Source organism: Bombyx mori, chromosome 23 (assembly GCF_030269925.1).
Source record: "Bombyx mori chromosome 23, ASM3026992v2".
In the NCBI taxonomy this organism is placed as follows: Eukaryota; Metazoa; Arthropoda; class Insecta; order Lepidoptera; family Bombycidae; genus Bombyx; species Bombyx mori.
Genome location: NC_085129.1, coordinates 19,340,339 through 19,357,657, shown reverse-complemented (window position 1 = coordinate 19,357,657; position 17,319 = coordinate 19,340,339). Strand labels below are relative to the sequence as shown.

At 38.9% G+C, this 17,319-nt stretch overlaps 2 protein-coding genes across 10 annotated transcripts in view; one reads left to right on the top strand and one right to left on the bottom strand.

The window, feature by feature from the left end:
* Nucleotides 1-1,964: 1,964 nt before the first annotated feature.
* On the top strand, nt 1,965-9,430 carry LOC101742653 (uncharacterized). Its single transcript, XM_004930728.5, has 6 exons — nt 1,965-2,477; nt 3,203-3,284; nt 3,856-4,007; nt 4,921-5,039; nt 5,875-5,947; nt 7,083-9,430. The coding sequence occupies exons 1-5, from the start codon at nt 2,351-2,353 to the stop codon at nt 5,926-5,928; spliced, it is 534 nt and encodes a 177-aa protein (XP_004930785.1). The 5' UTR covers nt 1,965-2,350; the 3' UTR covers nt 5,929-5,947; nt 7,083-9,430.
* A 901-nt stretch (nt 9,431-10,331) lies between these two features.
* The window catches only part of LOC101742513 (neurofibromin), an 87,257-nt gene continuing 80,269 nt past the window's right edge, over nt 10,332-17,319 (bottom strand). For all 9 annotated transcript variants that reach the window (XM_062675375.1, XM_062675374.1, XM_062675371.1 and 6 more), the window contains 5 exons: nt 16,919-17,006; nt 15,450-15,548; nt 14,945-15,071; nt 13,442-13,504; nt 10,332-12,421 (listed from right to left, as the gene is read on the bottom strand). In XM_062675375.1, coding sequence (XP_062531359.1) covers nt 13,455-13,504; nt 14,945-15,071; nt 15,450-15,548; nt 16,919-17,006 — 364 coding nt within the window. In that variant the 3' untranslated portion in view covers nt 10,332-12,421; nt 13,442-13,454. The remainder of the gene's footprint in view (nt 12,422-13,441; nt 13,505-14,944; nt 15,072-15,449; nt 15,549-16,918; nt 17,007-17,319) is intronic.

Here is a 17,319-nt window from a genome sequence, read left to right as displayed (position 1 = left end):
CTAGCGTACCGATCCCGTACGAAAAGTCTTTCGTTACAATCTGAAAACAAAAAAATTGACATTCTCATTATGGTGTCAAAGATTAATGCATATTTTGATAACAGGAACAGTCTGTTGAGGTCATGGAGTTAATAAGTACCTACAAGTTGAGGTACTGGTTCACAAAATGGAAAATATTTTAATTAAATAATTTTCATTATTAATGTTGATACAGATATTCTAATAAATTTAAACCATAATAATATCTACTTATTCTTTAATTTATTTTCATGAATAATATTAACAGAGTAAGATGGAAAGTATTCTTAAATGATTATTACATGTAAATAATTTTCAATGAAAGCCCTTTGGTATTCAATTTAAAATTTATTTGAATATCGTCAAACGTATCTCTCTTATGGGATTTTCAACTTCAAATCAAGGCCAGTGTGTACTTTTGCAAAACCTCACATTTTCTATATAAATCTATCTATACATAAATCTCTACAATCTGTCAACAAAATAATTTAAGTTACATACCTTATTTATATATTTAAAGCTAAGTTGCATTTCTTATCGATAGTTTTGGAATGTCATTTTTATCCGATGGATCCTGAAAGGAATAATGAATTAAATATACATGTACAAGAGCTTAGGTAGTCTTCATACTCCTGACTTGACTCTCAATCCAAAAGTATAATGGAAGCAAAACGAACATGTTGCCACTCACAGCATTTTCTTTTTTTTGTTGCTTAGATGGGTGGACGAGCTCACAGCCACCCTGATGTTAAGTGGCTACTGGAGCCCATAGATATCTACAATGTGTTCATATGTATTTGAAACATTAATCAATTGGCATGAAATTAAATGAAATAAGATGAGATGATATGGGATGAAATATAACCTTAGTAAAATGGCAATTATTTACTGAGACTTTTTGGAAGATCCTAAGGAGCTACGTCCAGCGGTTTTATTTTATTTCCCCACATTTGTAAACTTACACAGATACTAAACAGTTAATAAACTACCTCTAATATACACTCAACCGGGAAGAAACACAAAATACACAAAATAAAACAATTCACACAACTTTACTCTTGTGAAAGTGCACAAACATGGAAAAATGAAACAAAGCCGCTGGACGTAGCTTCTGGGGATCTTCCCCCGTAATGACTATGCAAGTGTAGTGTTCGCTCGCGCAGCCCGCACTAACTTAAAACCAGTCCAAGATATTCAATCACGTTTTTGCAGGATAGTCGTCGGAGCCCCGTGCTTCGTCAGGAATATCAACCACCATGATGACCTAGACTTAGAGTCCATCAGTAAGTATCTACAGTCGGCATCAATGCGTCACTTCGTTGAAGCGGCACGAGACGAGAACCCTCTCATCGTGACCGCCGGTAACCACATTCCCGATCTTGCGGACAGAATGGAAAGCAGTCGACGCGACGTCGCCCAAAACACAGCATTTCGGATTTTCGAAACCTCCCGACCCACTAACGGTGCTTTTAGGTACCTCAAGCACCGATCATCGTTCTCGTCGAACCCGTCGCTCGCGACGAAGGGCTCGACAAGTAAATTAATCCACAGACACAGCCCACTGAGTTTCTTGCCGGTTCTTCTCAGTGGGTCGCGTTTCCGATCCGGTGGTAGATACTGCGAAACACGGCTCTTGATAGGGTTCGTGTTAGCAACGTCGTCTGGTTTTAGCCCTGTGAGCTCACCTATTAATTAAGCTTACGCTGAAATAGCCTCTCAAGGCTATCAGTCCACTGAAAAACTCTCAGTAAATAACCACCATTTTACTGAGATTATATTTCATACCATATCTACTCATCTCATTTCATTTAATTTCATGCCAATTGATTAATGTTACAAATTAATAGACTTCATTTATTTCACTTCATAATGTCATTTTTCATAAATAAATATAGAGAATATTAGGGCATATGGTATGATACCTTTGCTTTTCCAGTTGGAAAAATAGAACTACTACTACTGTCAAAGTCAAAAATAAAATTCAAAACGTTGAAATTGCACAAATTGTTAGTTTGTACTTGTACCTTTCTTCTGATTTTAATCAGCAAAGTATTAATTATTTACGACTATTGATTATTGTAAATGAATAATACAATTAATCATAAATATAGCACTATAGTAATTCTAAAAATAGTCAATCAAGCAAAAATTTGCCGGGCAAAAAAAAAAACATTGCTTTTACTTGGATTTTCTCGTTAACGCAATAGAAATTAAAGACAAAGTTCTATAAATCGTTAATTTAAGGGAGACTTTAATTTCGCAATAGAAAACGCAGTGTAAACCTGAAATAAAATTATTACTGCTTGTATCTTGCATTTATTTGCATAATACAATGAATTCATTAAATAATGTGTTTTCGTCACGTATGATTGTTGGAGCGGCAATTGTCGGCATCGTAGGCGCTGCTGGCGTCTTCATATATGAACAGATGTATGCGGAAAAACGAAGAGCCATGCTAGGTTAGTAAAATTGAAATAAACATTTTAGTCATTAAAATAAACCGAAATGAAGCTTTTGGCAGAGTTTTAAATTTCTTGCATATCAATATTTATATCGAACCAAACACTTATGGAATTTATTGAACTCTATTGGTCTTGGGATTAATTAGAAAAAGAAGATATATTCACTGCTCTACCTCTATAAATAAAGCAAGATGTATAATTATGTTAAAATCAAAATTGAATATATGAAATTTGGATATGATATAGGTAGTTGATTTATGTAATACTACTAGAGGAAGTTGGTATGAATTAAGCCAGAAATCAGCTTTCTACATTTGTAAATGTAAATGCTTAAAATCCGACAGATTAGATAATAGATCTAAAAGAGAGATTACTTTATTTCAAATTATTGATTTCAATTTGAACTATCTTTAGTCAAGGCAGCTTGCATAACTCTTAACCAAGATACAAATAATAGTTTAAAAAAAAAAAACAAAATACACTTTTATAGAAAATCAATCAATCATCAAAAATCGTTTTTCATATTTTTCAGTATATTTCTACCACAAATATTCAATTGGGGATCAGGAAACATGAAGGGAATCATTCTAATAGAATTTAAATTACCTTTTAGAAATCTGTTCCATTACAACCATTTTGAAAATCAATTTCATGCTCATATTCTAAAGTTATTACTATAATAATAATTGTATTTAGCTATTAAATGATTGCTTACATTCCAGTGCGGGAAGTAGCAAGATTAGATAACCAGATCGCATCAATGAGGACGGAACTCGAGAGCTTAAGAGAACTGCAGAAAGAAACGTAAATATCATATTTAGGTTCAATAATATAATTTCCTATGTCTGTTTCTCCATCAGTCTGTCACCGATGCTCATTTACCCTGTATAGTATTGGCAGTATTGAGATTAAATTTAAGAAGCTCAGTATATACTGTAGACACTGAGTTTCTTGCCGGAACTTCTAAGTGGGTCACGATTTTGATCCAGTCACGGGTACAATGACTAGTCTTTGTTGAGCGAGTATTAGAAGTGCAGTCAGGTGCGTCCCTGAGAGCTGACCCACTTGTTTGCACATGGAATAGCCCATTAGGCTACTAATATTGAAGCTAAAATTTTTTTTAGAGTCTATTAAAAGCCTGCTATGACACAAATGACCAAGCTGCCTATTACTTGCAAAGTTGTTTTGTGCTTCTCCTTGTAACCATATTGCGCAGCCATTCTACGTCATTGAAACATTGAACTCAAATATGATAAAAAATATATATATTGTGTTTGAAGCTGGCTGCTAATGGTTGTCTGGAATATTGCCATAAATTTATTAACAACAGTAACATCAGAATGTCCTGTAATCTAAAGTTACATTTTTAATGCAGACACCTTCGGCGAGTGAAACAAAAAAAATCTGGCAGACCTCGACCTGAAAGGGCTCCAAAGAAGTCTGCACCAAGTGGAGATGTTGTTGATGCACCGGAACAGAGCTATGCATCGGACTCTGAATATTACACCGATTACCAATCTATAGGTGGTAAGTAAATAGATGATAAAGCATTTATAAATTGAGTTAGTGAAGAAATGAAATATAATTGAATTTCACATAAAACAGAGCAACTTCTCGGTCAAAGCTTTCATAATAATGTATGTAAAATACCTTCTGTCTCCTGTTACTCACTTTTTGTTGATTCCTACCTTAGGCCGTAAGGGTGTTTAGTCAATCTAGACAAATTGGTATGATCGTATTATTTGTTTCATACAATACAATTATATTCGCGTATAAATATTAGGGTAATCAACTGATGTAACTAATATTTCAGGAGGCTTCATATTCTGTTGTCAGATATATGTTTTGAGCTGAATGTCATTGCTCTCTGACCAGGTGTAATGATTATTCAAGTGGTGGTTTTTTATTACCTGATCGTATAAGACCAAATTTTTTTTTATTGCCCTTGTAGGCAGACGACCATATGGCTCGCCTGATGGTGAGTGGTTACTGTCGCTCATGGACTTCAGCATTACCAGGGGCAGAGCCAAGCCACTGCATACCGTTAAGTACTCTTTACAAGCTTTGTTTGAAGAAAGACATGTCATCTGCAATGCATGGGCTACTTTTTTTTTATTGCTTAGATGGGCGAACGAGCTCATAGCCCACCTGGTGTTAAGTGGTTACTGGAGCCCATAGACATCTACAACGTAAAAGCGCCACCCATCCTGAGATATTATAAGTTCTGAGGTCTCAGTATAGTCACAACGGCTGCCCCGCCCTTCAAACTGAAACGCATTACTGCTTCACGCCAAAAATAAGCAGGGTGGTGGTATCTACCCGCGCGGACTCACAAGAGGTTCTACCGCCAGTATGCTTACAGCTTGGTCAATTAGTACTATCAATTTCGTTTTGGAAGCAATTTCTTAATTTCCGTATTGCACTTTTATGTTTGTTTAAGGAACCGATGCTGAGATGGACAGTGAGGAGTTCTATGATGTTCACACGGATGATGATGATGAGGATGATGACACATTGAGAGCATCCATTAGAAATGGTCTCATGGCTAATTTGGAAGAGGTATGTAGATATGTTGTGAGCAAAATTTTTCTTCTTATCAGCCGACAGACGTCCACTGCTGGACATAGACCTCCCCCAAGCCTCGCCACAAAGACCGGTCAAAATTTTTAAGGCAGTTAAAATTTATATTGGTCTAAGTTTGAATCAATTTTTCATTCAGTATTTTGAATACAAAGGAATAATAATAATAATAATAATAATAGGAATAATCCAGTAATATTATGTGGGTTTTCGGCGGTAGGGATTTTATTATAACTGTTCTATATCATCTGATAAGATAGTGGATTTGCTGATTGTTTCGGGGAGCCCTGATGTGTAGCCGGATATTTCATCACCCTCAAGCACACTAGGAACACGAAAGATCCGGTAAATTAAATATATTAAATACAAAAGAAGGAGTGCCTTGCAGTAGAAATGTGTAGGATGGACATAACAGGCCTTCATTTAAAACTACACTTCCAAAGCTAATTGAAGGACGGCTAAGGTTGCACAAACGATTCCAGTAGTTTTAAGGTTTTACTGGTGGTAGAACCTCTTGTCTGCTCGTTTCGTTTTGAAGGGTGGGGCAGCCATTGTAACTATACTGAGACCTTATAACTCATATGGGTGGGTGGCGGGATTTGCGTTGTAGATATCTATGGGCTCCAGTGGCCACTTAACATCAGGGTGGCTGTGAGCTCGTCCACCCATCTAAGCAACAAAAAAAAAGAAAAATGCTGTGACTGGCAACATGTTCGTTTTGCTTCCATTATACTTTTGGATTGAGAGTCAAGTCCGGAGCATGAAGACTACCTAAGCTCTCATACATGTATATTTAATTCATTATTCCTTTCAGGATCCATCGGATAAGAATGACAGTCCAAAACTATCGATAAGAAATGCAACTTAGCTTTAAATATATAAATAAGGTATGTAACTTCAATTATTTATTTTAGTATATATAGAGATTAGGATTTATATAGAAAATGTGAGGTTTTGCAAAAGTACACACCGGCCTTGATTTGAAGTTGAAAATCCCATAAGAGAGGTATGTTTGACGATATTCAAATAAATTTTAAATTGAACACCAAAGGGCTTTCATTGAAAATTATTTACATGTAATAATCATATAAGAATACTTTCCATCTTACTCTGTTAATATTATTCATGAAAATAAATTAAAAAATAAGTACAGTCAAACCTGGGTAAGCGAGAACTGGATAAGTGAGAAAACTCTTTAAGTGAAAGTAATAGTCAGGATCCGTCATTTTAAGCTCCCAAAACCTCTATTAGAGAGAAACAGAAACCTCTGTAAGAGAGAGTCATTTTTCCCTCATGGACTTCCGTAAGTGAGACTGCTACTTATCTATACCTCTATAAGCGACAGTCGAGCTTTATTTATTTATATTATTTAGGAGGAACAAATGAAAAAACAAATTACAATATTAACATCAGCTATTTTATGACTCATTCTTAACTTTTGTGAAACTTCCTTCTATTGTTTTTGAATTGTTTTCTCGTCAATATTGAACCTATTCTATTTTGTGGAACTAAATAACGTTGTTATTTTATCGCATTCTTTTCGAATGGACACGTGTACCGTCCTGTTTGTCGGACTTACTCAGTTTATCGTTAATCAATTGGGAAGGAAAGTTCTGTTCTGCATCATGTCAAAACGGAAAATTAAAATACTGTCATTAAGTGAATAGTGAATGCGTTTGAATCCGGAAAATCGCGAAATGAAATTCAGAGGGAGCATTAGCGAGAAACTCGGGTTAGTGAGAAACCTCTATAAGCGAGAATGAGATTGTGCTCCCTTGAACTCTCGCTTATCCAGGTTTGACTGTAGATATTATTATGGTTTAAATTTATTGAAAACTTTTATTACATTGAATAAAACAGTCTTAAACTTATTAGAATATCTGTCAACGTTAATAATGAAAATTATTTAATTAAAACATTTTCCATTTTGTGAGCCGGTTCCTCAACAGACTGTTCCTGTTATCAAAATAATTGCATTAATCATTGACACCGTAATGACAATGTCAAATTTTGTGTTTTCAGATTGTAACGAAAGACTTTTCGTACGGGATCGGTACGCTAGGAATGGATATTAGCTTTATTATACAATTACAATATAGAAATACATATAGTCGTTGTCAAACTAAAATCAGCTTTGTGCACTTTTTGACATTTTTATTTTTTGACGTTTTCGTATAGTTCACAGCCCTATCTACCCTATAAAAAAAACTGTTATGCGTCTATAGCTTTAATATTTATCTATAGCTTTCATTTGATATAGTTCTTAAAAATTCACCTTCATATAAAAATTTATACGGAAATTATTTTTACTGGTTAATTCAAAATAGAGTTTTTGCACATAGCAGATTTTGGTTTGACAACGACGATATTTTAATGATAAAATTGATGCATGGATTTGTCTGGGCTGAACCTTTGCCCAGTATCCTTCAAATGAGGCTCAATAAGGAGGTTCTACTGGAAGTTGAGGGGTGGCTTCCGGCTTCGCTAGTGATGGTTGACGATGGTGACCACTGCGCATCGGATGGTCAATATCATCTTTAAGAAAAACTTAAACATAGAGGCTATCCTGATTGGACGAAGCAAGCAAGGATTTCGTTTTAAAATGTCTACAACTGTGTAGCGTGTAGCGCCATCTGTACACAACTAAAGAAAAGTGAATTTAGTTGATGAATAGTTTGAACTCAGGCAATTATTGGTGGTAGGACGTCTTGTGAGTCCGCGCGGGTGGGTACCACCGCCCTGCCTATTTCTGCCGTGAAGCTGTAATGCGTTTCGGTTTGAAGGGTGGGGCAGCCGTTGTAATCTCGAGGTGGGTGGCGCAATTACGTTGTAGATGTCTATGGGCTACAGTAACCATAAAAATATAAATAAGGTTACATCATTTTCTGATGCCGGTTAAAATAAAACCACAGATTACATTAAATTGTATTGATTAATCAAATAATATTTTTAATGGAAAAAAATATTTAATCAATTTGAATATTTTTTTATAAATGTATTTGCGTGAATTTTACCTTAAAGCCGTGTAATTTGATTTCAATTATGGGACTATGTGTTTTTTTTATATGTAATTACTTAAATCGCCAACTTATATTGCCTGCTGAATCTACAAGGGCGCCACTAGTTACACTATGGACACTAAACAAATATGAATTTCACTTTGAAGGGAAGGGTCATGCTGTTGATTCGATACGAGATGAAATTTTTATCTCAGCGTCAGAGATGAGCGATGAAATAGATATCTGCGGGTTCCGTACAATATCAGATGGGCATCAGATTGTTTGAAGTGATAACTTCTTAGGATAAACCGATTCGTAACGTAACGCGTTACGGCGCCAGTCTGTCGGCCGTCTCTTTCTCTCACGCATACGGCAGCGGTACTAAGAACTTATGTAATTCCTAACAATTTATATATCTTTTGTAATTTATGTTATAATTTTCCTTACATTATCATATTAATCTTTAATCTCTATATATATAAATGAATTGCTGTTCGTTAGTCTCGCTAAAACTCGAGAACGGCTAAACCGATTTGGCTAATTTTGGTCTTGAATTATTTGTGGAAGTCCAAAGAAGGTTTATAAGGTAGATAAATATGAAAATGCTCGGAATTAAATAAAAATGACAATTTTGTTTTTCCTTTGACGTGTCCCCCGTCGGACCGATTTCTTTTGTTTGTTTTAAGTTAATTTTATACAATTTTATACAATTTATTTATCGATTGAGGCACTACAAAGTCTGCCGGGTCAGCTAGTATGCATTAAATTTGAGTAACAACCTAAGCTTTTCTCGAGTAAAACAATTTCAATATTTAAATAGTTCAACTTAGATTTGTTTAAGCTATCACTTCTATATTAGTCTAAGGATCTCTGACTTTAATACTATGTCTATGTATAGTTTGTTGGTGCTAGCAACGAAGTCTCGACAATGAAGTTACAATACTGTCACCACTAGATTTTTCAGTTGATGTTCGGACCATTTTGGTCTTAAAACCTCTACGGTATTAATGTATTTTAAGGGTAGGCAGCAAGTTGGCTGTGCCTCTGCCATTGATGACGTCCATAGGCGATGGTAACCACTCATCATCGTGTGGGCCGTATGCGCGTCTGTTTATAAGGCCAATAATAAAGAATCTAACGGAATATGACCCTAATTGTTGTTGTGAATTGGGTTCGAAGATTCAAAACATCGCTGCCTAGCTCGCAAGTCTCGTCCTGTCAGTATTGCCATAATAAAAGGAATCAAAGTTGCCAAGATTGGGTGGAATTATATCTCGAATTTCAATATAATATTATTATTATTATTTTTAATTTTTATTTGTATCACGAAATGGTGTTTGTTAATGAAAATAAAGGTTTTCAATACAAAAATATTTTTTTTTAACTGATAATATTTTTTCCAGTTAAGGCGTTCGTAATAACGACTTTTACGCGGGAGAAATCGCGAGGTGAGGGTAATTTATTAATGAAACGAATTGTTTTCTTTGTGTTGGAACATTATTGGTGGCCCGGAGAGCTTTTCGCTTTCAACAAGACAGGTAAACGAGCAAATGCTTGAGGAGGAGATTGAGAAAAAATCTGCCATCTTATTTTCATAATCAATAATAATTTCCCGAAGCGAAGTGTGAGCGGGTCGCTAGTTTCAAATAAAAACGTGTCATTTTTACTTCGATAAATTATATTAAAAATATAATTGACTGTATGATTATTCGGCCTGTATATTTAAAACGATGTCTAGAGACTATAGACCCCCTTTCTTTTTCCTACCTATGCTGATAGCCTTGAGAGGCTATTTCAGCTTGACCCTAACGTTTTTAGGTGAGCTCACGGGGCTCAAACCGGAGAATTGCTCACACTGGCCCTAGCAAGAGCAGTGCTTCGCAGAATCTACCATCGGATCGGAAGCGCGACCCACTGGGAAGATCCGGCGAGAAACTCAGTGGGCCGTGTCTGTGGGTTAATTCGCTCGTAGAGCCCTTCGTCGCAAGCGACGGGTTCGACGAGGACGGTGATCGGAAGACCCCCTTTCGTTAAATATTACAAGCATATGTGTTGCGGTCAGACACTAACTTGCACATATCCCAGGATCCACGCAAACTATGATCGTGTAGTCGCAACAGTGATATAAATCGGTAAATCGATTGTCTTATTATCTTGCCATTATAAGTTTTCTGTAATGTGTTCACGTGGCGTTCTAAGGAAAGAACGTGGTTTCTGCGCGGAAGCAAGAAGTGGACGCGTCTTTGTTAATATTAAATAAAACAACCATCACTCTGCATACTAAAACATTTATTTACGGCACATTCACACTAACATCGTAAATAATTTGACTACAAAAACATTTTTAGAGTAAACAAAAATTTAACAATGTTTAATTAATACATTAGGCTCTAAAAATTGGTATTTTTGTAAATTCGATACATGATTTATTCTATTGTGACTTTAACACGAATGGTTTTGACGGCAGGCGATTGGGATCTTTGTAAGCATAAGATACTTAAAAAGTCTGGATATCCGAGTTGAAAGGACCAAAGTCTGATGTGCATTTGAACCAGATGCAATATAACTTAGTCGACAGTGACGAAGGTAAAGTGAAGCATTTTTTTTATTGCTGATTGGTGGATGAGCTCACAGCCCAACTGGTGTTAAGCGGTTACTGGAGCCCATGGACATTTACAACGTAAAATGCGCCACCCACCTTGAGATATACTTGACGCGGTTTAAATTATATTGTTAATGAAAAACAAGGAGAAACGACTTACAATTTCCCTTTGAAGTCGTCGTGGCTTAAAGGATAAAACGGCCGGGCATTCGTATCGAGCGATGCGACTGTACCGATGTTCGAATCCTGCAGGCGGATACCGATTTTTTTTATCTTTGTTTTGATCTTCCACTCTTGGAATCGGAAAGCATGACTGTTATCGTGAATCAAGTCTGATTTTTAAGTTTAAAAGTTCCGACTGACAGACTGCGACTGTAAGTACCAAACGATCCGATATTTGACGCTACGACGCCGCGCTAGTACTCAGAATATCCCTAAACATAGCTTCACACCCAACATGCGTGCACCACTACTTGTATAGTGTACGTGTAGTCCCGAGAAGTGAAATACAGCCAAAATAGGCTTCGATGCCATAGTATTTAATGGAAACCAAGCATGTCGATTTCCAAGATTAAAGTTGGAGTCCACGTGAAGATTACAAAACATGTCAATCCAATCCAATTAGAATGTTTATACAAGATTTGTCATCTCGTCATTATGGTTGTATAAAATTTTTCAGGTGTCGATTTAGTCAAAGCGTATAATCAAATTCCAGGGACAGAGAATATATCGAAGACTGCTGTAATAAGGCCGTGAGTTTATACAAATCTCATACGTCTTTCGGATTTAGGAACTCGGTTCTTTCAACTTTTTATAGGTTTATGGTTTTCAAATTTGTGCCGACTAGAGATTTAAGCTTCTGCTACTCTTATATAGATGATATGCCTATCTTCAACAGTACACCTAAGGAGTTTTGAACAATTGTTCGCCTGTATGAAAATTGTCAGTTGGACCGATAGACGGTCCATAGGTTTCTATATTAAGATAGCTACTATCATATATGTGTTTTTATGATGTGGGCAGTCTGTAGATCTGACTTTTGTTTGTAGATCTTACCTCAAAGCTTTTCCTCCATTTCGCTGGGCCGTTTCATGAAAGCGCCTGTTTTAAGCGGATTATTTCAAATTCAGACCTCCTGATAATCCCTGAACAAAACCTACATCTTACGTTCTGCTCCTGTTTCTTTTACTCTTTTTAGACAAGTAATACATTTATACAAAATAATTCCAAAATCAGAGCCATATACTTAGGCCCGCGTTACACTGAAATAAGATTTTATTAAAAACTACTTATCTAGTCTACGTGCAAATTCTCCAAAATTCAATAGAATCATATATCTGCGACGAAAATATACAATTTCGTAGCCAAATGTCTTAAATGAGTCCGTTTGCATGTAAAATATATATTTATTTCAATGGAATAAAGTTAACATTAAATTTCTTTTTTTTACGCGGTACTGTGTAAACCAATAACAAAATATCTTCGTAACAAATAGATTACTTTTAATTTAAAATTTATTACTATTCAGATCTGAGATATTATCGTTATAAGCTTGTTAATTCTAAGTTAATTAAGTTTGTTAAGAGGCAAATAATCAGTCCCTCCTGCCCCCCAAATGACCAAAAAAATACTGATTTAACTAATCGAATAGCAATTTTATATTCTCTTAAAGTACTAATTTATTATTAACAATATAATAAGAGGTAATTAGTTTTCTTTTTCGGGGTCCATCTTCTCGGGGTCCTAGGTTTGTCTATGATCTAAAAAGAAACGGCCATGATTAGTTTGAACTTATTTACTGACGAGCGAACGAGCTCAGAGCTTACAATATGATGCTAATTGGTAATGGCTCATAGACATCAGTGCCGTCGCACACTCCGAAGGAATAGCATCGTGTAATAAAAATCAAATCCGCAAAATTGTAATTTGCGTAATTACTGGTAGTAGGGCCTCCTGTGAGTCCGCACAAGTAGGTACCACCGCCCTGTCTATTTCTGCTGTGAAGTTTCGGTTTGAAGGGTGGGGCAGCCGTTGTAACTATACTGAGACCTTAGAACTTATATCTCAAGGTGGGTGGCGCATTTACGTTGTAGATGTCTATGGGCTCCGGTAACCACTTAACTGCCCACCTGGCTGTGAGCTCGTCCATCCATCTAAGCAATAACCAGAAATATAAAAAAAAAATGTGCGCTGTCCAAATTGATTCGCAACAGATATAGGCAGAAAGATGGCGTCTATTCATGCGCGCACTCCATACTGTTAAACAGTACTGATTTGTAATTACTTAGTTATTTCTTCACCGTAGATGTCGCTCGTGTGCACGCATTGACACCCCGTCTCCACGGAGGTCCCCACGTAACCCCCACGTGACCCCTCCAAAAGACCACGGTGACCACAAATATGTCCAAACTATTTCACTAAATGACCCCTCTTACTAGACTAAGTGTAACGCGAATATAATAAACTTATCTTCACATACAATAATTGTTACACTGGATTGACGAAAGGTAGCCCCGCTAATCAACAAATTAAAGAGCGGACGGTTAGCGTAGAAAAGCTACGTGGGAAGAGACGGGGAAAAGGTCGACCGAAGATGACATGGATGGAGTGTCTGAATGACGATACGAGGGAGAGAGAGGGGTTAGTGTTGAGATGACGGCTGATAGAAGAGAATGGAAGAGAAAAATTTGCTGTGCTGATCCCACCTAGTGGGATAAGGTGGAGAAAAAGAGAGAGGATTAACGGAAATACACAGTAATTATTATATAAAATAGACTCACCTAAAGACTAAATCTACGCGTCTTGACTAGAGCAGAACAATGTAGTTGGTCTGTGGACCACAGCTGCGGACGAAACAGAGCTCTTTAATACGTCACGCCAACCGAAACTCAAACATCATCGTCATCATTCTCCTGCCCTTCTACCAGTCACCTGGGGTCCTTCCATACTCCTCTATCATATACCATTTGCTCGCTCACTCCTCTCTTACACATAACGTCTTTCACGCAATTCATAGCCCACTGAGTTTCTCGCAGGATCTTCTCAGTGGGTCGCGTTTCCGATCTGGTGGTAGTTCTGCGAAGCACGGCTCTTGCTAAGGCCAGTTTGAGCCTCTCAAGGCTATCAGCATAGGTAGAAAAAAAACTGGAATAAAAACGCAATTCATCCATTTTTTCTTAGGTCTATCTCTTCCTCCAAAGCCTTCTACATTCATAGTTAAAACTCTCTTACCAACCTCATTCGTCCGAAACTCAAACATGATATCAAATTTATTCATAAGATTTACCACTTTTTTTTTTTTTTTTTTTTTTTCCTACCTAAGCTGATAGCCCTAGCGGCTATTTCAGCGTAGCCTTAACTTTAGTAGGTGAGCTCACGGGGCTCAAACCTGACGATGTTGCTAACACGAACCCTAGCAAGAGTCGTGCTTCGCAGAATCTACCACCGGATCGGAAACGCGACCCACTGAGAAGATCCGGCGAGAAACTCAGTGGGCTGTGTCTGAGAGTTAATTTACTCGTCGAGCCCTTCGTCGCAAGCGACGGGTTCGACGAGAACGGTGACCGGTGCTTGAAGTACCTAAAAGCACCGTTAGTGGATCAGGAGGATCCGAGATGACGTGTTTAGGGCGACGTCGACTGCTTTCCATTCTGTCCGCAGGATCGGGAATGTAGTTACCGGCGGCCACGATGAGAGGGTTCTCGTGTCGTGCCGCTTTATCGAAGTGGCGCATGGACGCCGACTGAAGATACTTACTGATGGACTCTAAGTCCAGGTCGTCATGGAGGTCGACGTTCCTGACGAACCACGGGGCTCCGACGGCTATCCTGCAAAAACGGGATTGAATAATTTGAAAGGATTTTAAGTGTATGCGGGCCGCGTGAGCGAACACTACACTTGCATAGGTCATGACGGGGCGTATGCAAGTTTTGTAGAGTGTCACCTTATTCCTAAGGGACATTTTACTTCGCCTACATATCATCGGGTAGAGTTTTACCACAATGTATTAGTAATGCAGTTTTTTTAAATTTATTTATTTCTCTAATAAAACGCATAGTGCTCTACTTATAGAATAACGCTCAATGATTTCCAACATTAGTCCGCGACATCTGCTCACGACTTAGCCTAACCTGATCTATCCTGAGAAGGAGGGAGCCTGGAGATCAGTAATACAGGTCTTTGAACCTAGTACAGACTTCAGCTCTTACAAAAACTAACGTCTTGTCGTGTTTTGTCGTGTCGTGGCGTGACGTTTACTATTGCGCAGAGTATAGTACAGTTACCGGGGTCGGCGTGGTCGGGGTCGGGCGGCGGCAGGCGGTGCGGGTCCTCGCCCCCCGGGAGGCAGGTCTCCACCAGCGCCTCCAGCCAGTTCACGAACAGCTCCGCGCTCTCCGCCGTGCACTGTTTCTGTAACACACAAGTCATTACGATCATAAGGTTGGATATCGCAATATTGTGCTTAGTCCTATAGCTTAGATGGGTGGACGAATGGGCCACCTGGTGCCCATAGACAACTACAACGAAAATGCCCCCGCCACCCATCCTGAGATATTAGTTCTAAGTCTCAGTATAGTTACAACGGCTGCCCCGCTTTTCAAACCGAAACGCATTACTGCTTCACATCCGAAATAGGCAGCGTGGTGTAACCTACCCGTGCGGACTCACAAGACGTTCTACCACCAGTAATATTACTATCGTCACTGACGTTGAGACATGAGGTCCGAGTCTCAACAGTATAGGCGTGCCCGCTCCGCGACAGGGAGGGCGCAGCTCCCTTGCGAGTACCTTGGTGAAGGGGCCGGCGAACCTCCAGAGGCCCCCAAAGCCACAGCTCTGCATGTAGTGCAGCTGTTGTTGGCTGGCGTCTTCCGAAGCGATCATGTTCTGGAAGATAAGAGCATTGACCATTAAAACCACAAACTTTGGACATTGTTGTGGGATTTCACGATTAACGCATGGATGCGTCTTAAAAAGACCAGGACGGACTGTGTGAAACCGAATATGAGATAGAAGAGTGTGAGTGCAAAGATGACGTGATATTACACAGTGTCTTGTGTGGTGTAGTCTTTCAGTGAGGTCTTTTTTGCCACATACCATCCGGCTTTGGAATGGGCTTCCCTCTACGGTTTTTTCCGAGCTATGACATGTCCTTCTTCAAACAAGACTTGCGGAGAGTACTAAGCGGTAGGCAGCGGCTTAGCTCTGCCCCTGGCATTGCTGACGTCCAGGGGCAAGGGTAACCGCTCACTAAAACGGCACGGTAATAAAATAAAAGTGAGATAAGGGTGAGAAGAAAAGTGTTTGTCTCTACCTAATCGTTGGTAGCCTAAGGGGCTTTTCCAACTACGCACAGTTTGGTAGGTGAGCTCAGGGTGCTGAACGAGGAATTGCTAACACTAGCCCATAGCAAGAGCTTCGCTGAATCTACTACCGCATCGGATTTGCGACTCATAGAGCAGATCTGGTCGGGTGTCTATGGACTAGGTTGCTCGTCGAATTCGGCGAGAACGGTGACTGGTACTTGGAGTGCCAATAAGCACCGTGAGTGGATCGCGAGGATCCTATAGGATGTGCTTAGGGCAACGGTACCTAATTAGAGGCAGCCACGATAAAAGGGTTATCGTGTCGCGCCATTTTTTCGAAGAAGCGTTCTGAAGCTGGATTAGCTTCAAATCGAGATCGCCTTGAAGATTTATGGTCCTCCAGAGAAGAGTCCGTGGAACCCACATCGAAGAAACAGCCTTTACACAATAGAAATTGCCACCAGGAGCTGCTAATTCTGCGTGATGTCTAAGGGTACCCATCACTCTCGTTGAACCCGTCGCTAAAGGATAACCGGATAACCCGTTAACGGATCCACCCGATACATTAACGGTGCTTTTAGGTACCTCAAGCACCGGTCACCATCGGCGTCGAATCCGTCGCTTGCGACGAAGGTCTCGGCGAGTAAATTAATCCACAGACACAGTTCACTGAGTTCCTCCCCGGATCTAGTCAGTGGGTCGCGTTTCCGATCCGGTTGTAGATTCTGCGAAGCACTGCTCTTGCAAGGGTTCATGTTAGCAACATCGTCAGGACGGTTTGAGCCCCGTGAGCTCACCTACTAGCCCGGTGTCACTATATGGTATTTCTAGACCATCAGCTTAACTGGTGCTGACTGGTTAAGGTTAGGAATGGTAGGAAACCATGTTGACTATGGTGGCCTGAACTAGCAACTAGAGTTACGGATGAGAGAGATAACGTGTGGTCTTCACCTGTATGATGCTCTGTACGGCGCTCAGTATGAGCTGATCGTGGCAGTGCATCAGAACGTGGTTTATCTTCATGTCCAGTAGGCTGTGGCTGCAAACGTACACGGACCATTACCAATAAGCTCATTGGTTCATCGATTCGCATTTCTGAACGAAACTAAGCAGCATCAAATCAAACAAAATGTATTTCAACTTAAATGGTATTATAACATATTATTGAGGGTAGACGTAAGTACTGTCTCATAGTGGACAAGTTGACAATGTCCAGTTATATGAATGTATCACTTGTAAATGGAGTGAAGTGGGCTGAGTTCAACAATTTAATACAATAGCTTTTGGCGCTATCTTTGAAGTGACAACCCTATCTACGTCACTGAACTGCGGTCGGAGTCTTCTACATGAGA